General features: G+C 42.0%; 2 protein-coding genes and 1 non-coding gene across 4 annotated transcripts; all 3 read right to left on the bottom strand.

The window, feature by feature from the left end:
• Positions 1–7,033: 7,033 nt before the first annotated feature.
• Positions 7,034–16,598, bottom strand: KICS2 (KICSTOR subunit 2). 2 transcript variants are annotated; one of them, XM_033056842.1, is made up of 4 exons: positions 16,324–16,598; positions 14,252–14,325; positions 14,037–14,173; positions 7,034–9,760 (listed from the first exon to the last, which is right to left on the bottom strand). In XM_033056842.1, exons 1-4 carry the CDS (start codon positions 16,556–16,558, stop codon positions 8,944–8,946), a joined length of 1,263 nt encoding a protein of 420 aa, XP_032912733.1. In that variant the 5' UTR covers positions 16,559–16,598; the 3' UTR covers positions 7,034–8,943. The 2 variants fall into 2 exon arrangements, with proteins under 2 accessions (XP_032912733.1, XP_032912732.1); XM_033056841.1 differs by having other exon boundaries at positions 14,037–14,325.
• Positions 16,599–17,911: 1,313 nt separating this feature from the next.
• RPL18A (ribosomal protein L18a) lies at positions 17,912–21,438 on the bottom strand. Its single transcript, XM_033056840.1, has 5 exons — positions 21,358–21,438; positions 20,814–20,993; positions 20,115–20,244; positions 18,461–18,570; positions 17,912–18,061 (listed from the first exon to the last, which is right to left on the bottom strand). Exons 1-5 carry the CDS (start codon positions 21,373–21,375, stop codon positions 17,969–17,971), a joined length of 531 nt encoding a protein of 176 aa, XP_032912731.1. The 5' UTR covers positions 21,376–21,438; the 3' UTR covers positions 17,912–17,968.
• On the bottom strand, positions 19,346–19,477 carry LOC116996123. The gene has a single exon (XR_004417877.1). It is a non-coding gene; the product is annotated as a small nucleolar RNA SNORA68 (small nucleolar RNA).
• Positions 21,439–21,508: the final 70 nt, after the last annotated feature.

Here is a 21,508-nt window from a genome sequence, read left to right as displayed (position 1 = left end):
AGGCTGTGCTTAGATAATGTCTTACATCCAGATACCTTCCAACAACAAAGAAGGAAAAATAAATACAATTATTACTGGGGGCAGTCTGGGGGCAGAGGGTGAAGCACAAGCTTGGCTCTCATCACAGAAGGATGCAACAGGTTGGGAGGAGTTTGTCCCTGTCTGGGGACCCCATCCCCACCTGACTCCTGGGCACAGCAAGCCCACACCCCAGGTGCTGCAGGTGGATCGATCATGCTGAAAGTGCCATGAAGTCGGCTTGCTCTCCTCTCAGGGGACACATGGGAGAAGAGAAGGTCCTGCTGGCTTCTCCTTTGACCCTTGTGTTCCTTCCAATTTCCCTCCTCCTCCTCCTGTGCCTCCTGCAGGTTCTCTTTGGGGCTGGTGCAGGCTGTAGCATTGGCAGAACTCCTCCACCTCCAGACCAAGGGCAGCAGTGGGGTGGCACAGGCACTTGCCTCCAGCCCTCGTGCCCAAACTCATCCTGTGGGGCTTGTGAAAGGAGTCTCTGCCCATGGAAGGGGCTTGGAACCAGACGATCTTTAACATCCCTCCCAACCCCAAATCCCAGACCATTCTGTGGTTCTATGACACCCCAAAGCAGCAAAGGACATGGGGCCCCAGGGCCAGAGCCACCCAGCCCCTGCAGTGCCCTGTCCCTGTCCCTCAGCCTCCACTGCCCAGTGGTCTGGCCATGCTTCAGCTGGGACAGTACAACCATTTATCAGAGGTGTATGGTGATACCAAACACGTGCACATACCTGTACCACACTCCATACACACACACACACATACATACACACACTGATATGCTATATATATTTATACTTATATACCACAGAAGCTCTTCTCACAGAAGACTGTCAAAATCCTATTACTTTGCATGAAGCTAAAACCCTAGCCTGATGCTCCCTATATGAGGCCTTTAGAGATCATACTGCACAGCCTTGGTAAACAATAATTTTTTTCATTTTTTCACTGTCTAAGAAGAAAAAAAAAACGGAAAGAAAAAACCTACTCTATCTTTTCTAAACTGGAATGCAAGTTTAAGTGAATGGGTAGTTTTCAGGAGAAAAAAAATCATAAAAGCTTTTTTACAGCTTTTTTTGGCAATTGATAAAAAAGTTTCTTGCAGAGAAGATGAAACAAGACCATTTTAGTATTCATATATATAAAGATATGAAACCAGATACCTGCTATTGCTGTTTACATCTAAAACAGAACTACAAATCACTCTATGGGGAAAAAGCCAGCAAGACTCAAACAAATCTGACTAGAATAGTAAAAGCTATCCCATGTTTATAAATGTGTAGGAGGAGAGTGTAAATTATTTTATTCTGGAAACAGATTCCTAATTACTTTTTTCTTTTTGTAATAATACCACCCTCTAGTGGCACTTTTTCTCCTTTACCGAAGCAAAAATGTGCTTTAACATATCAATCATATGCATTAAGAAATGGTACAAAAATTGCAAACAGGATTCTATTGACCTGCACTGAATTTAAAGTCCACACTCTGCAGTCTCTGAATCTCCACAGCTTGGGGAAAAGCTGTATCTGGCTCATTTCAAACATAGCTTATAAAAACAACTGCTTAAGAACATGCTACCATGAAAAGCATAAAATAATAAAGTCCCTTTAATGCACATTTGCAGACTAATATTCCAGATAGATTAATTCCTCAGTGTTTTGTGAACAAAATACACTCTGAAGTATGAGCCTCATAGTTTCAATATATTATTATTTTAGCCCCCTGAAGATATTTTCTTTGACAGCTTTAAAGGTAGATGTATCAAGAGGTTGTGATTGCTCCATCTCTCAACTTGCACTTCCTTTTTGAACATATTAAAATTCATCAATAAGGTGGTGGTGGGACTTTTTAACCATTCTCTGACAATTTCAGATAGAAACAACTAGAATGAGCGATTCCTAACTTAGAAGCCATTATTTTAACAAATCAGTCCTAAGCAGACGTGAACCTGAGGCACCCACAGCATATTTAGATATTGAGAGCTTTACGTTCTCTGGGATAAGGATTTAGGATATCATTTCACTCTACAGAGATAATGAGAAAAATTAGATAGTGACACAAATCCCATTAGGTTGGAGCAGAATTTATACCCATTTATTTCTATACTTGATAAAGAGTAACACACAGCTTCAGACATTTGCCTCCTCCTTTTCTCGCTGCAATGTACAGTCAGCAGGTCAGGTCAGCCAGCTTAAGGCAACTCTTGTGCTGGGAAAACTTTGGGCACAAAATTTTGAAGTCCTGCAAGCAAAGCCAGCCTGAGCACACAGCGTAACTTCATCGTGGAGATGGCTGATTGGCTACATCCAATTCTATTGAATTTACAGGCAAAATGGTAGCTAAATTGCATAGGAGGGTGAGGTGGAGACTTGATACCTTGCACTAATTCCCTGCTTCTGTAACAATAAATGAGGATCAGGTTTTTCCCAAAAAGCTATTAACCAATGACACTTGAAAGTAACTTGCTCTTGCTCTTTGCAAACAGGGATGCATGATGAGAAAGGAAAGGCAGCTTTTATTTGGCTTACACATCTTGCATTCAGTAGAGCTCCAGGCACTTCACTCAGACGAGCTCCACACCTAGAATGGGACTTAATCTGTCAACTTTTCAAAATAGTTTGGGCAGATTTGCATCATGGGATTAAAAGCAGAAAGCAAAACCTGTTAGTACTCCCAATCTCTCACCCCATTCCCCCTGACAAGTGCTGGCATCTCTCAGACTGCTGGAGGCAAAAGCAGCCTCAGCTCTCCTACTACAAGTCTAATGCAGAACCCCCACATAAAGGCATGTGAGGTATTATAACTCAAGTTTTCACTCTTCAAGTTGTCTTCCCAGACTTTCATCTCTAGGTGCTATGGAGGTCTCAGGCAGTCATAGGCAGTCCTTGGTGAAGCATCACTCCCAATCCCAGAAGAACCAGACCCAGCAGCTGCACTGGGAGAGCCTGTAGCTTCAGGCTGCAGCAGCCACCACTGATCTGCTGAAAGTGGAGTGGCCCTTTGGCCACTGTTCACAGTGATGGCTGCACAGTTCTGGGCTGCACCCACCCAGAAAGCAGATGAGCTTTTCCTCTTCAGACAATTTAACCTTTCCTCCCCCATCTGCCAAGAGAATTATCCAGGGCCAGGGAGAGGAATATTATTCCTCACCTGAGAAAGCAGAGGAAATACCTGGAGGCTCTGCTGAACAGCTGTGTAACCACACAGAATAGGGAGAGGTTGACTTGGATTCCCCTGGTCAAAGCCAACATTGATAATGGTATGACATTTTACTGAAATGTTTAAGAGACCATCAGGCTGTTCCACACTGTGGGAGCCAATTCCCTCTGCCTGGATTCCCTGAGAGAACTAACTCCAAGACAAAATCAAAGGCTGGGAATTCACTTTAATAGGGACACCCCCAGCCTAACCTCAGATCTCTCACTGGCCCTGGCCCTCATTTTGCCAAGGATCACATCATCCTTCCCACAGGAACCTTACAATTCTTGAAGGTCATGTATCCCAGTACAGGACCCTGGTGACGTTGGCTCCTTATAGGTCTGGTATGAGGAATTCAACTTGCACACATTAAAAAGCCTCTCAGCTCCTTTACAGCAAATGATGCATACATCAGAGCCAAAAACTTAGTGCCACTAAATATTTTATCAGCTGTGAGCTGCACAAATGTAGCACAGTATTTCACTGCTCTGAAGCTTCAGATGTGAGCTTGTAGTGTTGTAGCAGCATATCCCAGGTAATAACAGGATATCACAAAGCTTGTCTTAATCATCTGCCCCAAATCAGCTGCTTTGCCAAGACTGCCGGTACCTAAAGATGGAACACCACCCTCCTAGAAAGGGTATCGTTATTTTAAAGTAGTCACATACAACAAGCAGCTGCAACTACAAGTGGGGTCTAGCACAGCTTTTTCAGCAAATAAAATTTAGCTAGATTCCTGTGAAATTAGGCCAGCAATGCAGAGAGGCCAACAAATATCTTCCGTTCACAGTCCATCTGCAATGCAGCCCTTCTGTGTCTCTTTTCTCCCTGCCTGTCTTCCCAGAGCTGCACAGCCAGGTCCCAGCTGCAAGGTGAAGAACTCTGCTACCCTACCACAAGCCCAGAGGCTGTAACACCAGGTTGAAAGTTAAGAGACAGCTGTACTCAAATATACAAACTCCCCCAGAAAAGCTCCATAGCAATGATCAGAGTAAGTCAGGCCATGTGCTGAGTGCATGCATGCACCAGAGAGGGAAAGAAGCAGCTTTTTATTGAGTACTTAAAGCAATTTAATGGCAAAAACCTGTTACCTCTATCCTCCAAAGGAGACTTTTATGTTTAAATCAGTCCTCTGCTAACATTAAATCAGAGTCCAGCTCCATCTTGCATTTGACCTGTATAATGTTTTTGCCAGGTCTAATAATTTGCCTATATAATGCAAAGCATTATACTATTGCTGTACTTTGCACTTTCATTTCCAGAGCCTCCTCTGCTTTTCCCAGTAAACAGCTCCCACCTTTGCACACCTGCAGCCCAAAGGCCATCCCTGCTGTTCCTGTGGACACAACACTGACCTACTGCTCTTGAGGCTCAGGCAGAGCCCAAGCAAATAAGCAGTGCTTGGCATCTGCTGCGCCCACCTGGACACAGCTGGCTTACATCTCTGCAAGTCTGAAAACAGGAGCAAAAAGCAGCAAACAGAGCAGAAACGCCAAACTTTCCAGCCAACTAAGTCAGCTTAGTGCCAGCAGCTCTGGAAGCTACCACAGAGCTCACCAGAAAGAAGCCCAGGAGCAGCCACGCCGTGTGACATCCTATCTTCTGCAAGATGAGGGGTTGTAGGCAGTGGGCCAAATAAACAGGACTTGAGGAATGAATTATAGCACACTGCTGATTTTCTCAAGCAAAGCTTGGTTATGAGAAGACTGGGACCAGTCCAGCCAAAGGCGGCAGCAGGCTGATCTGAAGCACATACACAAAGAAGCCTCAGATAAATGATGTCAAAAAGCTACCACTAGAATGATCACAAATGTCTCAAAAGGCTCATATATGAAGGGTGGACCAGAGCAGTGATGAACTGTGTTGGTGCCATAAAATTACTTTCTGCTACTGTGAAAATATTTTTTTTTAGTGGATTAGATAAACACTAAGCATTCAAACAGATATCAGGAGCTTCCATTACTTTTAGATCATTAAAGCCTGGATATTATTCATCATATGCATTATGCATTTTTTGCAGTCCTTTGCAGCACAATACAAAATATATTCGTTTCCATTCCCTGCACTGCCTTTATGCAAAGGGAGGAGAAATAAAATAATGTCTTATTCAAGAAAAAACCTGAATACCACATGCAAAAGAAAACAGCTTACAAAACATGAATATAAAATGTCTGAGACTTCTTAGAATACATTTGCTGTCAAAATCACCTGCAGGCAAAGGACAATAAATTAAATATTCCCCCAGTATCCTCATGGACTCAAGCAAGTGATGAGGTACATGAAATTTGCTACGAGATAAGCTTCAACACTGCTATTCTAAGCAATCTGAATGGCACTGGGAATATCAAATCTCAGTACCTGTTTTAAAAATGTTTAAGTATGTCTGGAAGCAATGGCTTTCAGTATGCTATCATAAGTATCTTCCCATCTTGCATTTAAAGCAGTCATTTATACATGACTTTAAACGTACATTAGCACATTTAATCTTAGCTAAATTGGTGTAGAGGAAAAGCTGGTATCATCCAGTTCAGCAAAAGTCTATTTGCTGTCCAGTTCTTATAGTAAAGACACTGATCAAGCTTTCTAATACTGGAGTTAGTAATGAATATATGTTTTTCCAGTTACTGTTTTTTCCAGTTTTCTGGTCACCTGTACTTACTCCACAGATATGCTGCCCCCCTTGCTTAATTATGCAGGTTTTCATTTCTGGCCTAGGCAGTTTTACATCACAGATACAGAATCACAGAACAGCTGGGGCTAAAAGGGATCTTAAAGACCATCTACATTCAATTCCCTGCCAGGGCTGGAGACACATTCCACTAGACTAGGTTGCTCCAAGCCCCATCCAACCTGGCCAGGAATGGGGCAACCACAGCTTCTTTGGACAGCCTGTTCCAATGTCTCACCATACTCCCAGCAAAGAATTTCTTCCACATATCTAATCTTCCAGTTTGAACCCAATGCAGTCTCCCCATTACCTCATTTTTAATTTAAAACATAACTCCATGAAGCATCAAATAAGCAACTATGCCATGAGTCTTCACAGATCTGACAAATCTATAAATATCCATTCATTCCACATGCTCACACTCCCTCCACTTTTTTTGGTCACAGCACACCTCAACTCTGCAACACTGTTTCATATTGATTGTATGTCACCTCTCTTCAGCTTCACCTGTCTTCATCCAAGCCACTTCCTACGGCCAGAGTTTTCTGCTTCCCATGTTATATTAATTTAAAGCTGGGATCTTTCAAGGAGAGCCACAGGGACAGGACTCAGAGACAGCCCCACAAGTTTCTCTAGCACCCAATTCTTTCTACCCTTTGCCTGCAAGTTTCTCCCATTCCCTCCCATCACACACCACAAGAGTAATGGTTACAGCTCTCTTTGGTTCTTCATCAATGGAAATATTCAGAAATTCTTACCCACAAGCCACAAGGCTCCTGTGATTGCTTCCCCGAGATCCTCTGAATAAAAAACTGCAGCAAAACACCTCCTCTCGCACAGAAACATCACCCAGTATCCCTTCCCTTGTGAGACACCATTTGCCAAGAACAATGACACGTGTGATGTGAGCTACCAAGTCTGCTGAACAGTCACCTCCCTGGGAAGAGCCTCCAGCCATTTCAGCAACTGGTAAAAGCTGCAGGTCTGCTTCAAAGGGCAACAGATTTCCTGTCCACCTCTTCCAACTCCTCCCTTGCAACTCAGAAATGAAGTTTGTATCACACACAGTTTCTTCCTCCAGTTTTCTCTCCCGCTTCCCACAGATACTATGACAGGGAAGTAATGTACAGACAGACAGATTTTGTACAACACTTTATTTACACTGCTGAAGACTGGGAATCAGTTCTGGCAACAGTTTCTTTTGTGTTACTCAGGCTAAGGAAGTCAAAACTACAAGTTATTACAAGGTCACCGTCCCACAGAGGGAAGCAAACAAACTCTCTGAGTACTGTCATTTGCAATTTTGTCCTGTTAAAATGCAATTCAAGCTGCAAAGGGTAACATTCTTACAAAAACAGGTGCCCACCAGCCGCTGGTGTATTTGCAATCCCTGTTAATTTCTAGTGGCAAAGAACAGACTGAGCTTTTTCAAGCGGTGGCTGCAGTCAGACCAAGACTTCAGGTAAAAAGCAGTAGCACAGATAATCAAAACAGGCTACACACAGTTAGAGCAAAGCATGGAAGGTTCCATTTGGCACAAAGTGAAATGTCAAAGTTTGTATTTCAAGAACGTGCTTATATGATTGTAAAAAGTCAGCATTTGCAGAGAGGCAAGACAAGTTACCACAACCTTCTGTGGGAGAGAAAGGGAATCATTAAAAGACACATTTGCCAAAGTATCTTTAATAGTTCAATCTTAACAGAAACAAAGATTTTCACTTAAACTCCCTTTTAAAACCAACCTGTGTTATTATACATGACACAGTGTCAACAAATGACCTTACTTTACTACACTTCAGTGCACATCAGTTTTCCTGAACCCCCGTGAAAGTGCGTGCACAACTGCATAGCTAACAGTCAGAAGAATCCTGCAATGTAAGGCTAGAGGCACAGCCTAATTGACCCCTTTATTGTATTTGGAAACCCTGATTTCCAAATTAAAGCACTTTCGGGGTAACTAGAAAACATAATTTTTCCAACCCTGCAGCCTAGAAGTGGTGAAATAATGAGGTAAACGTACTGCATAGGCTATATATTTAAATCCAAATCCCCAAAGTGTTTTGGCTTAATTAAAACTTAATTTTGGCTTATTTAAAACCAAACAGAGAGAAAAAATTGTTATAAAAACCTGAAAACAAATCTAGTTGACACTAACAGCATATTAGACAATAAATCATTTAGAAAGGGTATTTTTTACTGCCATGTTTTTTTCTTAAGTTAGCCAGACCAAAGCACAAATTTAAAAGAGCCTTGGTGCTTTTTCCATGGAGCTGTTCCTTCTAGAACACCTGCCCAAATTGAGCTTGTCTGCTCCAGTTAGTCTGAGCCAAGACTGGGCCCACACTGTCACAGCACTCCAGAGAATAAGAGCCTTCCAGGCCATGCTGCAGCTTTTCTTGCTGCAGCCCAAGTCCTGAAGCAATGACCAAGCTTTATAACACAGGGCCTTTAAAACAGACTACCAGTGATTAACCTCAATTACAATTTTAAACTATTTGGAAACTAAATTATAATTAACAATAGGGACTTTTCTGATTCTCATCTTTTTATTTAAAATGTGTCTTTGCAGGTTCATTTTTTAAAATATTCCCTTGCATCAGTGTTTAGTTCCCAGAAATCATTCCTGTCAGACAATGCAGTTTTCTGAAAAGGTAATATCTTCCATCTTCACCACATTTTCAATAAACTCTGTAGAAGACAGTCAATGATCAGACTATGATAAAGTGCATATATTCCTTTCTGATACAGGCAACAAAACTGTGGACTAAAAAAATAAATCATATTGGAAATTGAAAACCACACCAAAAAAACCCCACAGTGGACCTTTACCTCCCTACAATTAAGTTGTCCCACTGAGTACTGCCCAAAAATACTTTTCTTCAAGTGTCTGTCAGTTAAAAAAAAAAACAAAAAAACAAACTTACAACATTTTAAAAAAATGGTTCCTTTTCAATTAGACTCTGAGAATCACAAATTTATGTAACTTTGAAAGCTAAGCTCCCTCAAGGCTGGCATAGCGCCTCAACAACTTTTTAGCAGATTGTACTTCACCCTTTGGATCCAGGTTTCAAGCTGGCAAAAGCTTTGGAGTTCTTAAGGGAATGTGAAATTTCATTGAGAAAAGAAATGAAATGATAGTCCCTTTCTGACTTCTTGGACTCAAAAATAACTACAATGGTAAAGTGAGGTTCCGGGCGAGTCAGAAAGTAGGTGCTTTGGACTTTGTCATCGTAGAAGTGAACAACCTTCTCCAAACTGTTGAGGTCAGAGGTTCTGTCAGTCATAATCATGATCACATTGGGCCAGTGCATAACAGGCCTGTCACTGGGCAGAGACACCACTGCAGGATACTGATCCACTCCTTTGGGGGCTTCCCTGTACGAATGGGGATGATGATAACCATGTCCCTGAAAACTCTCTGATCCACGATTGTCAAAAATTAAGGAAACATTGACAGCATCATACTTCCGGATGAAGCTGGAAATTTTCCCAAAGTAATCAGGATTTGTTTTAGCAGTCAAAGTTTTCATTTCAGATGCTGTTGTCTGTCGACTCAGGGCCTCATGAAAGTAAAAGCTAAACTTGGCAAGGAGAATGTTTTTGAGTTTCATGAGCCAGAGGAAGAGGTGTGGAGGTTGCACAGCCTTTTGAGACTGCCCTCCAAACAGGTGCTTCTTGGTCTCCCGCTGTTTCTCAAAAATTTGGCCCCAAGTCTGTAGCTTTGTGTGAGCACTGTGCAAGTTGACCAGGGATGGAAGGAACTTCCACTCTGAGATCTGAGCCTGAGCCTTTAAGAGGTGTAAAAGCACATCTACCTCCAGCTGGAAACTGCTTTCAAGAGGACTGAGGATTGGATGATGAAATCTAGAAAACATAACATTAGTCAAGACATGAGAACTGCTGTACATAACAGTGAAATAATCAGATATCATTTGCCAGTTAAGAGACAACATATCAAACATCAAAGCAGAGAAAAGTGGAAACAAAAAATAATATTCTTAACTTAAAGAACAGGGTTTTTTACATAATTAGGGAAAATATTTTCATGAACAAACAGGACTTCACATCTGACCAAAAAAAAAAACCACCTGTCAGACATTTCCCTATCTAAGTAGGGGAGTTATATTTCATCAGTTCAAGAACAGAGTTTATCTTAATCCATGAACTACTATAACACCATTTCTTTTTAAATTTAGGTGATCTTGTTCCAATTTAAAATCTCTTCTGGCAGTAATATATGTCTTGACAGTTCTGGAATAACAGTAAGACATTAAGTTAAATAAATCACAGGAATTATGTTATAAATCTGTTGTTCTCATAGAGGGGCTATGAGGAAGCCAAGCTGAGTTTCGTTTTGCTTTTTGGAACCACAATTAACTCCTTCTCTTCTCACTTTTTTCCCCGACGTTTAGAAAATACACAGATGCAGTCTACCTCTCTTCCCATGATACTCAAATTATTTGCAAATTTATATCATCAATAACATACTTAATTGAAACAGTGAAAAACTGCAATGTAAAATATATAACTTTAGAAAGAAGTGGCGTTTTTAGTAAATGTGTTCCTTCACTAATATTTAGGATTCAAAGAGGTCTCTTATAAAGAACAATAAACAGTTCAAAGGCAAGACTTTATGAGGTTTCAATTTAAATAATGACAGATTTATTGTCTTACTTCAGAAAAATATCTTGGGCCCTGTTATTGGTTTAAAACAATTAAGTTTATACAGAATTTTTCCAACTTTTACAACTAAAGCAATGTCATTATTCCTGTCAATTTCTAGAAAACAACAAATACAACTGGTTTTGGAAACAGTTGGTTCAAGACCAAAATACTTCATTTTCCTGTAGACCAGAAGAGAGAATGAAAATGTTAGGCTTTTCATGCCCTCTCCACTACTTTTCCTTGGGCTTGTGAGAAATGTCTGACTTTTATAACTGATCTGTAAGCATCTCTTTTTTTTTTTTTGGAAGCCACAATTTGTATTTTGCAAGAACTTGTTTTTAAGATGAAGACCAAATTTATTTGAAGCAAATGAAATTAAGAATAACATAAACCAGCTGATGCACCATGTTGGGCAAACCAGCCTGGGTGGGTGACCAGGCACCTTCTGCACACAGCACATGTCAACAACCCTCAGGTCAATCCATAGCAGAGACCCAGTGTTTACTGGCCACTCTGGTGGGTTGATAAGTCCACAGCATACTTACATTTCTTTGAACAAACAAGAGTCAACTAAAAATAATTTCTAGCAATCAAGATTAAATATCTCCAATGGTTTTGGTATTCACCAGAAAACCAGTTTTGTTGCCATGTATTTTAAGAGGGTACAAAAAGCATTATGCAACATTATTTGTTGCAGTCCCATCAAATGATACACTGCACAGTGGTTTAAACCCATTTGCCGTCAGACCAAGAAAATTTTCTTCAATCTTAAAATAAATTTAAAAATCCTTATTAAGGCAGCACTGCCAAAGTCTCCTGGATTAACATTCTGACATACAGCTTCCCACTTCTACTTTGCTTCATGGCTTTCCTAATGCTTCACTGTCCAGCAGCATTTGCTAAACTGTTTTAATCCAAAAATACACACCTCAGCCACAGCTGAGAAGCTTGATAGGATTGCAGAATAAACTGATGAGTTATGTACTAAGTGTATCTGCTGTAACAAGGATTTGTAACATAGAAGCATCCAACTGAGCTCAGTCTCATGTAAAACATACAAGTTTTTACAATATTTCGTAAGCCAGAGTGTCAAAAACTTAAAAATACATTGGAAACTTGATTTTTTCCCTCCTAATCATTCCTGAAAACAGTGGAATGGTAGTTTTGTTTTGCAGACTGTGAAGAAGCCATATTTTCTTCTTATTTCCTTCCAGAGATCACACATTCATGCACATATTACACAACACTACTAGATAAAAAACATTAAACATTTAAAAATTATTATATCAAAATAGGTGTTATAGTTACTTATTCATTTTATAATAAGCTTTTAAAGGATCCTGCTTCTGATGCTGCTTTAATTATTTAAGATCCCACCCAAACCAACAGTTAAAACTTTCAGAAGTTACTTCTCCAGATGTATTATAGAGAAAAATGAAAGGGAAATGTCGAGTACTGACCGTGTATACGTCAGCAATAAGTAGTAATAAAATAGTAACAAAATAGCTTTAAACTGCTCAGGAATTAATGGTATTTCAGATACAACAATATGTCTTGTTAACAGCCAGTTCTGCTATTCCTTTACCAGCAACCAGGTATTTCCCCTACATTATCTGACCAGCTATTTTCACAGGTAAAGGAAACTAACCAAGGCCAGAACCTACTTAAAAAATGCACATCTGTCCACCCTTAGCACTGCTGGCTGGAATAATGGCACACATCCTCAGTTACAATCGAGGATTACATTGACAGAGGGAAGAGGCTGGGTAAAGATGAAGTTATTTGATCTTTTACCTGTAAAGCAGAAATGCCTTGCAGCCAGTATATATCAACATAACATATCCCAGAAACTGATTTGAGATACAAAGAAACTAAAAGGAAGGACTAAAGGAATGTATCATTATACCCATTTTTTTTCAGAAATATTCTGAACATCACTGGGGAGGAGCACACTGCAGCCACTGAATTAGTTCTGACAGCATCTTAGATTGTCTCCATCTTAAAGACTGCTTGTTAACCCAAAGCAAGATCATCAGTATTTTTTCCAGGGAGACATTACTTATTTTTTTCAAGATGTTATAATATATATAATTACATAATATATATTATATAAACATATTATGCAACATACAATGCCTTAGAAGTACAAATGTATCTGTGAAATTTATTTATATAGCATAACAAAACATTTTGTATGCAGGTATAGTCTCCAATCACGTCATCAAAGTAAGAATTTCAGTTGTCAGATTTTTAACAGTGCTGTTGATTCAGTACATGCTCGGATCACATGACAGTTGCTAGCATACAAGAGAAATCAACTATTCAAGGAAAAAAAACCAAACAAAAAAATGCCAACAACAAAAACAGCCAAACTCCTAAACTTACTTCCCTTCATGCATTAAAGTTTATCACACCAAGGGAAATATATCTAAGTTTCAGGGCTTTATTGGAATTGCAAAACGTCTCTACTAAGACTACTATAGACTAGTTTTGATTTTCAACTTGCAAAATTGCATAACAATTTGCAAAAGGTATCCCCCCAAAAAATAAGGGAATCAGCTGAAGTGCTTCCATTTGGAATATCAGAAAGCACTGAATTATTTTTATTTTTCCTAGGGGAACACTATAAAAATCATAACTGAAAAAAGTAAGACCTATGAATATTCTCCCCAAAAGTCTTCTTAGACACTATTTCACTCACAACGATTTAAAGAAATTCAATCACATCTCACAGTTAACTTCCTCCAATGGTTATCTTTTTTGGTTTAAAATGAAGAAGCAGAATTTGAGTGTGTTGACAAGCATTCGAAAACTCTCTTTTAAACTGCTATAACTTTCAAGGCACATAAGTTAGACGTGAAAAATTCATCCTACCCTCATTTAGAAACATCCCAGGATTTTTGTAACAGCAAGGACCAAAGACTCAGAGGTACTCCTCCTACTGGCTCCAAGACCTCTGGAGAAAAGTGGCAACACAGCACCATAAAGCCCTCCCAGCTAGGCCAGACAGTTGTGGTGCAGCTTTTAGATCTAAGCAGACATATATTCTTACTAAAAAGTAAGATTGTCACACAAGTGTTTGCTTTATTTATGTCACCTTTACTGAAGTCCACATGAAATGAAGGCTTGTTTCCTCTCCCCTGCCAAAGAAAAAGTTCAAGAAGCCTTGCATTTTATAAAAGGAAAATCACTCTTCCTCTCTCCTGAAAATGAACATGCTAAGCATTAATTAAGGCACAGGGAAGAAGGCTCCTAGTACACCATGAGCAGACTCCCTTTGTTATTTTTCTTCTTTTGGAGAATCTTCGTGCATCTGATGCTGCTGGCCAACACAGATTTCACACATGAACTTGTGAAGGGACTGTGCTGCTCAGCAGTCAAAGGACAGCAAAGTCTTTAGGTTTGCTTTGAACTTCAACATCAGGTATTACAGATCACGTGTTTGAACACATACTGCCAGCAAAGAAGGACTGACCTTGAACTGTATTTCTTTAAGATGGATTCCAAAATGTTTACCAGTTCCTCAGAGTTAATGAACTTTTGGGTGCTGAGCGTGTACATTTTTTCATAGAAGTCAGCAATTTCCATCCGAGCCTGAACAAAAAAACAGAGCTGTTCAGACAGGTGAGAAAGCAGCTCTTCCAAGTGAGGAGCTGTTCCTCCTAGTGCATTGTGACCCGTCGCCACCACCTTCTTCAGCTCATTATGCAGAGATGTGTAGATGGTTCGGATGGAGTCCTTTCGGCTGAAGAATGACTGACCACCTGTTCAGATAAATACGGAGGTATTACCAAAATCCAGGGACAGCAAAGATAGACAGCAACACTGGAAAATTCTTGTAATTATATACGTAGTTGTTTGTAACTATTGTTTAATTACAGTACTTCTCTTAACAAAGAAACAAATTTCAGTGTTTTATTCTGCAAGTAACTGAATTACAGAGCATATGCTCAGAAAGACTTAATGTCATTTCATGCAAGCTACATTTGTCCCACTTCATGTCTCAGCAGTCAATGGCTGCTGCAAAACAGTAACTCCTTCGCAGTTGCCTCAGTTATGACAGGACTTTTAAGAAACCCAGGTTTCAGTTAAATTTACTGCTATGATACATGACCTGGAAATACTGTTATCTGTGGAAGTCAGAAGAATTAAGTCATCAAGACTTGAGTGATCAAATTTTAATAGCCTCAATTCCTATTAATAACTCTAGATGTTTTCCAGAAATTCCCTTAACGACCCCTCTTCAGTCATGAACCACTCAAATTCACAAAGCAACCTTTAAATGGGAACCATGTGTTCAATCTGTGTGTACAAATCTAATGTTTCTAGTTCCTACACAATCTCAATAGAAACCAGAATTCAAAGGGAAAACAACCACACTTTATCCCAGTGACACCACAGTGCAAGTTAATTGATAACTAAAACTTGGAAGGCGGGTGGGAGAACAAGAAATCATCTGTGCTCCCTTCTACTACGGGGAATTTAAAAAAGAAAAGAAGACAGCAGTAAAGTAAAAGATACTTAACTTTGATATTACAGAACACTGTACAAATGTACTAGCCTTATTTCATAATTTCTATTTACAGAATACCTAATTGCCATTCTGGCAGTCAACGGCTGCAGCTCACCAAAGACCACAGGGATTGAGTCTGAATCTTTTAAATTCAGGTGCGACTTTGAAAATGCTTATAAATTTTGTAATGCTGGATAGCTCTTTCCACGTTCCTTTTACACATATAATGTTCAAAGCTGACCATTGACATTTGAGGTAGAAAGGTAGAGAACTGACTATCATAGTGAAACGGTTCCCAATTTAACACATGAGTAGATTCCCGGGCATAGGCAGGAGGAAGAATCATCTACTGCAGTTGTATGAAGTAAATAAATACACAAAACTTTGCCCCTTCTGTTGGCACCTTTATCCCTTCTGCAATCACCATATGCACTCTTTAGAGTCAGCCTTATAGATAGAGTTTTGGCTGTAAAGATTTTCTTATAAATAGTTCCAAGTCATCACTTAAATAACAAAGCCGAATTTTCTTCATGGTTTAATGCGTTATACATCAGACTCATATCCTTTGATCCATTTTCCATGCTCATTTGCAGTTCAAAAAGAAAATAAGCAGCTTTGCCCAGAGGGTAGCATCAGGAAAGCTCATTCTGTGCCAGTTTGGGATTTTTCTATTCATGTACTGACAAAACACGAAGCAGCAGAGATCGTGCCCAAAGCTTCCCGAGAGCCTGCAGTATCTGCATGGGTGACAACTTCTAGAATGCTGTCTCCAGCCCCGAATACTTACACATGTACAGCTCCAATACAAGGTGAAACAGCTTTAACGCTTGGGTCACCCCAGTAAGCTCATCTTTGCCTATATCTCAGCCAGGGATCTCAACAGAGAAACACCTCTGGCTGATTCTTGGGAAGGGTGGGTAGGTACCCTGCCGGCCAGTGAACAGACGCAGCGCCTGGTGTTATAAATGAGCTTCTCCTCACACCTGGCACACCAGCCAGTGTGCCACCCGCACAGCACCTGTCCTCTCGTTCACGCTCTAAGGGCAGCACAGAGGGCACAGCCCATTTCTCAGCGGGTACACGCTAAGGCAGCACTTGTCTTTCAGACGCACAGAGCCGCAGGCACCCGCCGAGGCAGGGCGCCCAGGGATCGCGGGTGCAAACGCGGCTGCCGGGGGACTCCCGGGAGCCCAGCGCGGGGCAGGCCCCCGGGCTGGGCGAGCCGGTCCCTCCCTCCCCAGAGCGGTACCTAGCTTCTGTCCCAGGAAGGTCATGCTGTGATAGGCCTTCTCGGCCGCCGCCAGGTGCGCCAGCCCGGCCAGCAGCGCCAGCCAACTGGACCCCGCGCTCTTGTTGGCCTCCCGCTCCTTCTCCACATTGTCCTTGGCCTTGTCGTAGGAGAAGATGCCCAGGTGGGAGAAGAAGGTCTCCAGCACGGCCTGCTCCACCGGCACCGGCGCTCCCAGCGGGATCGACTCCCCCATCCCGCCCGGCGCCTCCGCAGCGGCCGCGACTTCCGGGTCCGGCGCCCGCCCGCCCGCGCGAGGGAGCACGTGACCGGCGGGCTCAGCATCACGTGACGGGCGGGGCAGCGGAAGCGCGCGGGAGCGCCGCGTGCGCCCGCGCTGCGCGTTCGTGTGCCCGCGCTCCGGCCGCTCGCCTCCGCCCTGCGCTCCGTGCTGTAAGCGTAACGCGAATCACACCTTCCTGCCAAATTGTTCTTTCAGTTAGAAAAGACCTCAAGGTCTTTCTGAGGCCCTTATTCCCACCTCTAACTCCCACAGGAGCCTCCAGTTACTTTGGGTTTATCGTTTCTCCCTCCCTTGCGACGGGGGGGATTGTGGAATGCCTACACTAATCCCGTTTTCTTCAGTTCATGTTTCAGCCATACGAGTTGCCTGAACCGATTCTCCGTGCAGGCACTGAGAAGCACAAGGCTGCGGAAGGGGAGCTCACTGTGGCCACACTGATCGGTCTGAGTTCCGCAGAGCGGCTCGCACTGACAGACATCACCTCTCCAGCCGGAGAGAGGTAGCTCCAGCTAACGCTGGAAGGACACATTTCCAGTTTCCTCTCCGCACGGTAGTTCCTAGCACTCTAACAGCACCTGCAGCTGTTTTTAAGCTGACATCTGACAAAACACAGCATCAGTTCTCTTAACACTGCTATGACCCATGTACTAATTTAAGCAGCTGATGCCCCTTGTTTAGGAAACACCATCACTGAAAATGGACACCAGATTGAAGTACCACCTTTAGGATAAACCTCAACTACAGTGTCTACAAGCTTCTTACTGTAAGCAAAGTACCCTAAGGATTTGGGATATAAAACTTTTCATTATTTTCATTCATTAATCTAATATAAAAGGATAAATCTGCAAAGCCCTTCACTTTTCTAGGCACAAGCACTCCTGTACACATCCTTAAGGTCACAGTGGTAACATCCCTGAAAAGGTTCCAGTTAGAACCAATATTTTGGCTTCAAATGCTTAAAAGCTGAAGCAGCTTAACTGCAATTATCAGATCTTTATTCTTAGAGCTGAGTAGTCCGAGTTTGGCATGCACCAGAAGCTGCCTTCCTGAACTCAACTGCTCACTTAGCGTGCCCAAGGGACAAAATGGATGTAGGATTTTACAGCTGCTCGACAACTGACTTCTCTCACCTGGCAAGTAGGTTATTAAAATCTTATTTATTGATAGGATATCTTAGTAATTTAAGCACCTGAAACACTCATCTGTTCAAGGCAATCACAGTTGTGAATAGCAGGCTGCCAAAATAAGAGTAGGAATGGGGACTCCTAGACTATCAGGACACAGTCTCCACAAGACAACTAGGAGTGAAAGGTTCCAATAAGATCTTTATTGCAACACAGAGTTGACAACATGTTTTTGCATTTAATAGAAAGTATTGGGTCTCTTGGTGGTGAAACGCGGTTTGTGCTGGCGACGCAGAACTCTGTGTGGCAGCGGGAACTTGATTTTGGAATCCTGCAAGAAAAATGTCTCTGTGTTAATTGAGGCATCAGATGAACAACAGAAAATAGCTTGGAATGAACAGCCAAGCTGTATTCAGCTTGACTAACTTATACTCAGAAAAGCAATCCATCCACAAATTAAGATATACTTCACAGGACTTAAGAAATTTCTTAGTTTTGCATTCTTTTTTCCAAAGTAATGCCAGTCAGAGGCATGTTTTCTGCACCATAACATTATTGGGACTTAGAAGCCTTAATCATAATATGCCATAATCGTGAACATATGCACCCAAGTTTGGTTCCTGCCCTATTTCTGGCTGCAAAGCAGACCTGTACCACACAAGAGAGATCCCCTCTTCCAGTCCCACGTTAGACCAGGGTCCACCGGCCACTGCAGTGTTGGCTGACTTACATGGAACTGCTTGACTGCTGGTCTACGGCACTTGCTGGCAGCAATTTCCTCAACCTTCATGATCTGGATAGAGTGAGCACGGGCACGATGACGGGCTCCCATATCACGGTCTGGAACAACAGAACTCATTAAAAACAAATTTTCCTCCATTTTCAGTTCAAGAATCTTACAGCCTTTTTGTTCAAGAATATTTGTAGTGCCATCTACAATTTGTAAAATTTCTTATCAGCTCCAATTAAAATCACTGTTTCTATTATGTAAAGTCATGGCACAAATATCACAAAACAAAGAAGCATCAGCAAATTCTTCCTGTAAGTTCTAAGTAAACTCTTCAACAAGAAGAGCCATCTTACTCTTCTTGTCCAATTTCAAGAAAGTACACATGGACACAAGTAACATACCCAGGACTACTTACTCTCTTGCAAGAGAAAAATCCTGTGATTCAGAATCAACACTGAAATATCATTACTGGAAAGACACAACTTGAACTTCGAAACACTTTCCCTCCCAAAAGGAAAGTGCAAGTAACTGTAGGACCTGAGGATAACTTTTATTGAAACTGACCAGCAATAGAACCATGAATCGATGTTCATCCCACATAATCAGGCTTTCCGAATAGGAGCAAGCATCTTACTTGGGCTACCTGAAAATTCCTCTATTCAGCAGTGCAAATCACTGGCTTCAAATCACATCCATAGCTAGGTCCACAAGGTATGCCTGTTGAAATACTACTATTTCCCATGAAGATCTAACACACCTATTAAAAACTTACCTGTCACTACTATTCTTGAACATAAAGTACCTGTCACTGTATCATGAGAAATAAAGTTCCTAGGCCTCTTATGCAATCCTTCAGTATGTTCACGAACAGGAATGATTGCACATTAATGTAGAACCTTAAATTTCACTTTCAACAGCACTTCAGCTTTTGAAAGGCGACAAGATACATTTAATATTTGCACACATGACAAGAATATCATTATTGAGAACAATATTCTTTGGGTTTTTATGTGCAATCTGTAGTGCTTGTAACACTCTGGAGTCAAGCATCAACAATATCAGCTATACTGATAGAGCTAAGTACAGGAACCAGGAAAATTGGCTATCCCTCAAGTACTTCACAAAACAGACTGAAATCAGGACAACCATTAATTCTTCCTGAAACGAGGCAATGAGATCTTAAGAGTAACAATAGGGTTTTTTCCCAAGTTTTTTTTTTTACTTACTCCATAAAAAGGACAGATGCTAGTATATTCCACATAATCTCTGAAATACTCTCTTCACAAGACGTGCGAAAATATATTAAATTATCCTAAAATAGCACGGTGCAGGAAATACACACAGCACCTGAAAATTAATTCTCAGGTTGTACAGTAAAACTCAGTACTAGAACTGTAGAAAGACACCCCCAAAAAAAGTGGGAGTCAGTTTTCCAGTCAGAGAAACTGTATAAAGAGAGAGAACAAGTCAGATACCACATGTATAATAGATAAACATCTATGGAATACCTGGCAACCCCTCCTTTAATTTTCCAGTGTTTCAGTTATTTTACCATGGATTGAGTCAACATGTCTTAAGCCTAATTTGAAATTTAATCTTCTGCTTGTACACTTAATCCTACTATTTTACTCCTCAAACAGTTCCATATACTTACAGCACTGAGTGACAGCACCGGCAGTGGTCAAATCTCTGTACTCCCTGTACATGTTGTGGGTTCCACTACGAGAATCATAGCGCAACCAAATACCAAAATTTTTTACCCGCAGAGGGGACTTCTCATACACCTGGAATTACACAAGAACATAGAAGTGGTTAGAAATTATGTACTATCACCATTTCACAATTATAAGAATAAATATTTCAGAGCTCTAATGAAACCACTGTTTTGTTGAAAAACAACTCTTTGCTCTTTTCCCTTACCAACATTTATGTCTTGATAATTCAGAGTACAGAGCTTTAGTAATTCCAAGAAAAATACAAGATTTCAGCTCTAAAGAGTGTCCTTGAAGTACCAAGGTAGAGGAGTGTAAGCACACAAACATTCTCTTTCTCAAGGTTATGAATGTCCAAATGCATCTTAAAATGTGTATTGCACAATGAACCTAGTCTAACAACAAGAGAGCAACACTGAGCAATACACAGTTCATAATTTTGAAGCAGGAAGTAAATTTAGTTTACAGGACATATACCACTACGTTAAAAAACCAAAGTTGCCTCTCCGTATCGCAGCAACTGAAAGATCAGTGGATTTCAACCACACACCCTATTACTGCGATTCCTGTAACATCCTACCACATACACCTGCTAGGATTCCGTAAGAACCTCCCATGTTTTTAGGTTTTCAATTCTTCACCTGGCCACAGTAAACAATCTCTCCAGAAGACTTCTTCATTTTCTTCAGCTGAGAAACGAAGTACCAGAATCGGGACTTAGCAACGACATGGTTCGGCGCGAAGATCCTCATGCGGTACAGAGGAGGAGTCGTGCATTTCGGCGTGGGCAGGCAGCGCCCGACCACCTTGTACTCCCGCAGCTAGAGGGACACGAAGAACAGGCGGATCGCAGACTGAGTAAGCTGCGGAAGCACCGCCGCCCCTGCCCCGCGGCTTCTCGAAGCAACAACGTAACGAGGGCAGCTCGATCCAGAAGTGGAGAGAGCCCCTTGCGCCGGGTGGGTCAAACTCGCCGCGGTGCCGCCCGCAGATCTGGGTCCGCACCTGGCGGGAGCGGCACCGCCGCCATGTTGGCCGCTCGCCGCCTCACGGGCCAGACGGCGCCGCTCGGGTACGCATGGGCCACTCTCGAGCGCTACAACCCGCCACCACCGCCCTCCCGACAGCCACTTTGGCCGCACTCCCGGCCCCAGCCGCGCCCGCAAGGCCCCGGCCCACACTCACGGTGCCCGACGCCTTCATGGCGCTCCTCCACCGCGGCCCACAGGAAAGGAAAGGGACGGCCGTGTGCGCCGCCGCCTCACGTCATCACCCGGCCCCGCCCCCGCGCCGCCCGCGCAGCGATTGGCTGCGAGCAGAGCGCGATTGGAGCACG

Source organism: Catharus ustulatus, chromosome 4 (assembly GCF_009819885.2).
Source record: "Catharus ustulatus isolate bCatUst1 chromosome 4, bCatUst1.pri.v2, whole genome shotgun sequence".
In the NCBI taxonomy this organism is placed as follows: Eukaryota; Metazoa; Chordata; class Aves; order Passeriformes; family Turdidae; genus Catharus; species Catharus ustulatus.
Note: the sequence above shows the minus strand (reverse complement) of the source record. Positions and strands in the feature narration are given on the sequence as shown.

Bases quoted from the DNA above. Each gene is read 5' to 3' on its own strand.
- RPL18A (XM_033056840.1), bottom strand. The intron at 18,571-20,114 runs GTAAGTATATGG...CTGTTGTTCCAG, and splicing joins CGGTGCTGTCACTCAGTGCT to ACCGTGATATGGGAGCCCGT. The intron at 18,062-18,460 runs GTAAGTCAGCCA...TTTTTCTTGCAG, and splicing joins CAGCAGTCAAGCAGTTCCAT to GATTCCAAAATCAAGTTCCC.
- KICS2 (XM_033056841.1), bottom strand. From the start codon at position 16,558: ATGGGGGAGTCGATCCCGCTGGGAGCGCCGGTGCCGGTGGAGCAGGCC. The intron at 14,326-16,323 runs GTACCGCTCTGG...TTATCTGAACAG, and splicing joins CTTCCTGGGACAGAAGCTAG to GTGGTCAGTCATTCTTCAGC. The intron at 9,761-14,036 runs GTCAGTCCTTCT...TATGTTTTCTAG, and splicing joins TTAAAGAAATACAGTTCAAG to ATTTCATCATCCAATCCTCA.